We start from the raw sequence: 7,786 nt of genomic DNA on the forward strand, positions 1-7,786 counted from the left end.
TTTACTGATGCTTGCGATATTTCTACGACGGCGGTTAGATTTATCTGAGTCGATTCACAAGTACCAATTCATTTATTTTATTGACGAGTTGATCATCAGTTGATGTTGATGGCCGTCCTGGATCTGGTTCATTGCCAACGCGCTTTCAACTCTCTTTGAATAATTTGTACCAATCAAAAGCACTTGCTCACGACACATATTTGTCACCGAAGGCCTTTTCCAACATTCTGAATGTTTCACACCAGAAATTTGATTCCGCATTTATACATTAATGTATTTTGCGTTAAATATGTCTAGATCTTTGTCCAGCTTGCAATTATTTGCGCCCTCACATTGTTCAAAAAGTTGYTATGCTCTGTGCAAAATATTACGTTAGCATTAATATTTGATATAGTCAAATAAGAAACCAACTCAGGTAATATTTGATACATATAAATTGCTTAAATAAGTACATATATCATAACTTCAATAAAAGCTTACATTGCGGCGAGGTGTAATAACTAGTTTCATATTATTATCGGAATGTTGCTATAATGCTGGAAGTAAGCTTTTGCCATGGCGATTGAGAATATTTAACAAAATCAGCATATTTTTAAAAGCCAAGAGTTGTTTGAGCTTTCAGTTCAGAGTTTGTGTTCGCAATAATATGTGATATCAAAGTAATTTTACAGTGTTAGGTCATAGAGAAATCTAATGAGGCATATCAACGCACAGCTGGAGATCTTATTAAAGCATAATTATTGTGATATTCAAGCTTTATTATATGCTAAACTTAATACAAGTGGAAATAAATAACAAGAAAGTGAACGCTTTTATATTTGCTTTATTTGCGCACATTTTCTTCGTAATATTTATGAACTCCAATACATTTTTTTACATATTCATCAARGAGTATATTCACAACTTTTATGAAACAAACAAATTATTACAGTTAATTGTTAAACGAAAACAAACTGAATTTGTTGACCACAAATTGTATTAGAGAAATATTCATCTTCGAATTTTATTTAGCGTTCCGCCCGTTGAGATGGCGAGTTTTGTCTTGCATTTTGACGTTGACGTCGACTTGGTAAAACCTTGCGCATTGTCCGATCCACATCTCCAATCAGCTGTTCGATGGCATCCTCCAAAGCTGCAACACGTGCCGTTAAACTAAATAATAAACAGGTATRTTAGTTAAACATATAACCAAATATACTCTATGTGAAAAATAAGAACTATGAAGAGGAATAAAATATTGCTATATTGCTACTGGTAGGTTCAAGAACTGGAATAATCTTTATTTAAATATTTATGTATTTCCCGCATATAAGAAATTATTGGCGCAATCAAAACCTCTTGGCATCCAAATTACCAGATAGGAATCGACSAAACCAAAATCGCGCAAGATTGACTGTTACAGTAATAGGACCATAAACACTACCCATACCATCAGCCGCCTAGCCTAGGTTTTCACCTTTATCGAAGAAAAGCAAAAATACTTGCCACATTTTTTCTAAACGGTCTGAGAAGATTTTTGTTACGAAATATCTTTGTAACGTCATGTACCGTAACCCGATCGAACTTATAACTRCAACAGTTTACTAAAATCATCTAGTATTGTTTTTCCTAGGTCTCTTATAAATTTAAAGCGGACATGTCACTCAAATTAAATGTAACCGTAGCAACGTGGCGTCAACAARCCGAGAACTCAGCACCTTCGAGAACCGGGTAACTGAACTAAGCTTAATCAACTACACATTTTTTATGCCAACGGCAGCGTATGTCCAGATCAGGTGATGTCTCGAACTATAATACATTTTTCTAGTTCTAGCATACACCCACAGGTAGAATGATTTCAAAGTTAATATCGGAGGTCAAGAGCTACCGATGTACAGCAATAAATCTAAACTGTAACACATACATATGTGAACGAACTGGGTCGCTCCATAGGTACACTCGCAGTATCTGACAAGTTCTGTGTCAGATATAGCAGTAGAAAAAGTCGCGCAATACATTATTGCTGCTTCCGAAACATCGTCCTACCTTCCACCAGTGAGAAACCATGGATAAATGGGAATTTAAGGATAGTGTCGAATGTTGGGATGCATACCAGATTGGATATCGTAAATACAAACACAAACTCACAACCCAAAAATGCAACTCGTGGTGTTCCTCTGTAGCCAAGTAGATAGCGTAAGTGGAACGGCATAAATTCAAAAACAAATCTAAATGTAAGTGTTGACAGCCAATTTAGTATGGCACTGAATGTAGAGGATTCAATAAAAAATAATAGAAGTTACTCATTCCTCAGACCCAGGCAGGTTTACGGTCTCATGTTCACACAAGAAATGTTTACCTACCCATGAATACCTGCCGACGACGACCTTACCCACGGTGCTTAAAACATCAAAACAATAATCAAGACAATAAGTCGATCAAAAAGCACGTGCTTTTTGCAAGTATTATTTGGTTACAATTAGTTAGTGGGATGGTCACCTTTTCCACCTTGGGCGCGGTCGAGGCCGACTTATAAAACACTGAACTTCATTTTCGAGTCTACCTCCGTTTATTCTCTCTACTAACCTCTCCAAAGGGCCAAACCCGATGAGAAGATTGGAGAAAACTCCAAGGGCTAACTGCTCGCCATGGTACCAGATTAAAATATCCGGTACCAAAACAAAAAAGCGGTATTCATTGACGTCTAAGGTGCATTCAACAACGTTAACAGGGCTGCACTGATATCGATTATCTTTACTACTTTGGACATTATTGTGAACCTGTTGGCCTGATGAAGTCATATTCTAAGCGGTAGATTAATTTGGTTTATCATTTCCAAATCTATATATTCACTAACGGATCAAGGGAGGAAATACAAATGGGAAGTCACAATGACTCACTTAAGCAGAGTATAACGAAAAATTCCAATATACAGGTAGGTGCTATTGAGGTGATGTGATCTCTATTTGAAAACGTGGATCCAAGGGTCTTTACCCTGCATCTGCAGACTGCTGTGCAGGCAATTAGCAGGTACYCTGAAGTTTCAGGCTTCATGTTGCRGAACAAGCTAGGCACAAGAAGCTGGGCCCTTCTTGCAGCTTGCAATGTCCAGTGTAGAAAGCKACAAGTAGCATKAGTTTGTTCCTTATGTGGTTGATTACACATTTAAACCCACAAGGGTTGTAAAAACCCATTGGCAAATTGGCATGGCGGATGGGTTGAAGTTGTGGCCAATACTCCTCCCTGCCCACTCATTCAAACTTGCGCAGCAACTCCTTTATGGAATGAGGTCCACCCGCTATGAAAGATTCAGGCATCCGACACGCAGGCGAGTTGTTGCAGCTTCAAAAATTGAAGTCTTACCTAAGTCGGCCAATCTTTCAAGGTACTAGCTCCATACTTAATAATCGGTCGCACGATCATGGTGTACAACCACCTGACAATCCTTGGCTTCCATCCCCAGGATTTATCAGCCAGTCGTTTGCACATCATAAATACTTTAGTYTAGATTTGACCATGCTGCGTCTAACGTAGAGTAAAATCCAACGTTAAACCAAGGTATTTGACCATATTAGTCCCCTCAGCCCCCAAGAGTTAGGTTCCTGAGGCAAGGCACGGAACTGCGTCTCGTAAACCGAACGATGGTGCTCTTCGAAGAGTGAATGGTGCTCCAAGCTTTAGCCAGGCCTACTCAAAACTGGTCAGTATTAGAAACGTTTACACAAAAAATAATAAAGGATACGACAGCATTTTTTCTAGTACAATCACAATGCAAAAAATTAGCGATCTCGTCTAACAAATATTTAAATTAACAGATCAMATGTGAACACCACACACCACTGAGTACTGTTATATCATYATKGAATTTGTTGTTTCGCTTACCGACTAATCGCCGCMGGATCTTGCRTTTGTTGTGGTCCRATGGGTTCAAAATAMCTGCGCAGAACAYAACATAATTGTCATTCTTCGATTATTCAGTTTACACATACTCATATTATTACATAACACACTTACTCGACTACATTATCCTTGCCAACAGAACGCTTCGTTTGATTGCTCTGTGGACTCGCATCGCGTGATGGAGTACCTTCTCTTGATGGGCCAAGCTCTTCATCTTTTCGCTCACCGCAACGGCAACACTTCGGACAGTATTTATTTATTAACTTGTGCAGATAAGTTGACAAATAATTGCGTCCGCCCCTAATATCACTCTTTACGCTACTGTATGTGTCATTAATAATAGCCAAGAACATGTTCTGGAACACAGTAACGGTATTGAAATAGATTGCAAGTAAATTTKGTTATGARAATGTTAATGAATACCAGTAATATRAAAAACACCAAGATTATATATGTAAGAAAGTATATAGGCCCCAACACACGATTCGCCTCYTCGATAGCCTCGTAGTCGAAATCACCCAATATCATGCGTATCATAGTCAACAAGGACTCTTTGAAGTTGCGAAAATCATAGTGTACATTGCCAAAGAGTAATAGACCCATCTGAGCGTAGGCCAAAAAGACGATACCGAACATAACGCTGAAGCCCAAAAGATCACGGAAACACTGAAAAGTAATCGCAAGTGATTTAGTATTATCCWGACTCCTGAGTTGTGACACTTACTGTGCTCACTGTTGCATTGAACTGACGCATTGTTTTATTGAAGCTAATGAATTTCAATATTTTCATACACACAAGAAATGCGCAAATGGCGAARACGGCACGGTATGTCAAGTTCCAGAAGCACAGCTTGTCCAGCTGTAGGTATTCATTTGGGTTCTTCTCAAAGCGTTTGTATAACCCGTTAACGTAAAAGGGATGCCAAATGTTGTAGATGAGCGTRCAGTACGCTAACTGCAAGAAAAATTTGAGCGTTTTCCAAAAAATACTTCCAAATAAATTTCAACTTACAACAATTATTAAAAAGTCCACAAAATTCCACAAAATGCGCACATAATTGGTAAAACCGATGCGTATGACTTCCAAAATCTCACCTATGGTGTAATATAAAATGAAAAGATAAAATATAACACCTATCACCAATATCGCTATGCCATCTCTCCAAAAAACTGACGCCAATTTCACCGAATCTATGCWATAAGTGGTGACCACACCACCGGTTGACGGCAATTCACCAATGAATCTAAAAGCAATACAACAAAAGTTCGTTAATTATAGAATCTACATAACCAACTTACAACAGCAACGCACTTAATATTATTTACCAAATCTTTATTGGCATTGTAGAGGGTAAATTCCACCAATATTAAACGGGAGGCGCGATCCAACCACTTTCTTGACTTCAAGTCGGACAAAATTTGATTATTCTCATTGAAGTCGTAAGACAAGCTTCTCACAAAACCACCACCGCGATAGGTTGTTATTTGACCCCAAATCGAATCAGCGCCTAATGCGCTGAGCGTACTGTACTTGGTGCTGTAAGACCAATTATCGGTGTAAGAATACTAGAAATATATTATTCGAACATTCACACTTTTACCCCTTATATATGGCGGTGGTATCTTCATCACTACTCGAATAGTCTGCGTAGCACTTAGAGAAATACCTGCCAAAGACATTATGTACATTACAACTATTTTCTTTCACACGTAACTGCCGCAGGCGTGGTGGTCCCAACACTAGATTTTGTTCTAAAAATACAAGCTTGTCCTCAGCGGAACGGCGTCTGCGTTCCCCAGAACTACCAGCTGTGTTACCTTCACCGCTGCTATTTTCACTTCCTTCATTGTCATCTTCAACTGCCCCTTCTCTATCATCTACACCATGGAGATCCATGATGAATTTAGTTTCTAGAAATGCCCACATGTCAGCTGTAGTGGCTAATTCAGCGAACCTCACGGATGCTTCGTGTGAGGACGTGTTAACTTCACGTGATAAGAATATATTTTCGATACCTTTGTTGAAGAAGTACATAGACATGTTGCGTGAAGAAGAGGCCACTGTTGGTGAACATAATTAGTAACGGCMATGTCCTTAACGTAACCCTGGCACTACTCACCCAACAGCGTSACCACAAGAAAGCAGACGTAGATACAGAACTCGATCAACGCCGAACGTGCGGCGTCCTCATTTTCATAAGAAATGTGATGTGTTTTCTTGGTGGCGTTTGAAAATCGTTTTTTGCTGGAAATTGGATCTCCCTTTTCCATTTTTAAGAAATAAAAATTTCAAATTAACTTAAAATAATCTTCTGTTTTCTTTTCCAAGTGACAGAAAAGAAAGAATAAGTTGTGTATATAATTTTTCACTCAAAACGAATTGAAACAACAAAGGAGTTGCCTTTTTCCGATTTATTGTATTTCAACATTTCTTTCGACTGAGAATCAGATTTGTAATATCTAGAAGTTGCAAGTACWGTATTAGGTAGGCATCGGTAAATTATATAGGTATAGAAGAAWGAAAGAYGRTCTGAGAAAAGAATTGCATTSAGAAAATAGTTATTGGGGGCCAGAWGTGGATAACACGATGGATGCGAAAGCAATTCGAAGTTCRATCCACKRATTTTTGMCACCGTTTTCATTGGGTTTCGATGAAGCCTTATTCATCTATTGTCACATATTGAAGCAAAAACTCTGGCGTATTATGCTTGAACATCTCTAAACTGCTCTAAACTGCTCCGAATCATCAACTCGTCGTTTGTTTTGGTCAAAAGTGAGCTCCCGCGGCATCCACTTTGCACAGAGTGCCTGCTATCGCGAACGATTTCACTTATCGGCCATCAGAAATTATTTTGTGAACCGGTGAACCACCAGCCACACCAAATCGCTWTTTTTCCTGSATGAAATGGCAGCACTTGAATTCAATTCTCAAATTCAGAAATTTTGCTATTCACTCATTGAGACTGAAATGGAGATCGCTGAACTACGAAGATGACATGAAGCATAAAGATGACATGTCGCTTGAGAAGGTTGAGCGACTTAAGTTCTTGCACAAGCTGTATAGTATTATGTGTCTCGACGTACAAGGTGTGTTCCAAAGTAAACAGGACAGAAAAAAATGGTTTTTCGGCAAAATCAATTTAATTTATTCAAAATAAAATTTAATTTATTTTCAATGCAGCTTTTCGTAAGCCAAAATGTTCAGTCAAAATGCGATAAATCGATGTTTTGCAGATGTTCAATTCCATTTCCATGAATTTCAATGATGATTTCGGCTGATTTTTGATGAATTCACGCACAGATTCGATRRAATTTCCGGTKTTGACGGATYTTGATTAGCCCACATGTTKATCGTCATTTATGTCCTCACGACCACTTTGAAAACGTTGAAACCACTCGTGCACTCTGCYAWGGGATAGGCAATCATCGACCTACATTTGTGTCATCAATTGAAACGTTTCGRTAAAAGTTTTMCCAATTTTAAAACAAATSTAATGATGGCTTTTTTTCGAAGCTCATATTCAATCTACAGATTCAACGCTGATATGGATGGAGTTGATAGAATGAACCAAAATGTTAACCCTTTGTTTTCATTTCCATATTAGTGGTGGAAAAAAATCAACTGACTTCTTTTGTTTCCCTTTAGTGCTAAATAGTCATAAATTGTAAGGAAATTAAAAATAAAATAATTATTATAGATTTTACAGGCCCCCAAAAATTGTACGACATATCGTACAAAGTTCACAAAAGGAGTAAACATTTTTTTATATCTGCTTATGTCATTTATTCATATTTTTGAAATAAAAACACAGTTAACAACGCAAACCTTAAAATATTTTTAATATTTTACTTAAAAAGGCTTATAAATTATTATAAACTTTATTAAAAAATTTATTAAATTACTTAT

At 37.7% G+C, this 7,786-nt stretch overlaps 1 protein-coding gene across 1 annotated transcript; it reads right to left on the reverse strand.

Annotated features, from left to right (window-relative positions):
- Positions 1-1,007: 1,007 nt before the first annotated feature.
- Positions 1,008-6,150, reverse strand: LOC108969137 (polycystic kidney disease 2-like 1 protein). Its single transcript, XM_018933687.1, has 9 exons — positions 6,000-6,150; positions 5,481-5,940; positions 5,192-5,416; positions 4,892-5,123; positions 4,604-4,834; positions 4,303-4,545; positions 3,994-4,235; positions 3,862-3,915; positions 1,008-1,152 (listed from the first exon to the last, which is right to left on the reverse strand). Exons 1-9 carry the CDS (start codon positions 6,148-6,150, stop codon positions 1,008-1,010), a joined length of 1,983 nt encoding a protein of 660 aa, XP_018789232.1.
- Positions 6,151-7,786: the final 1,636 nt, after the last annotated feature.

Source organism: Bactrocera latifrons, unplaced genomic scaffold (assembly GCF_001853355.1).
Source record: "Bactrocera latifrons isolate USDA-ARS-PBARC rearing strain unplaced genomic scaffold, ASM185335v1 scaffold_241, whole genome shotgun sequence".
Classification (NCBI taxonomy): Eukaryota; Metazoa; Arthropoda; class Insecta; order Diptera; family Tephritidae; genus Bactrocera; species Bactrocera latifrons.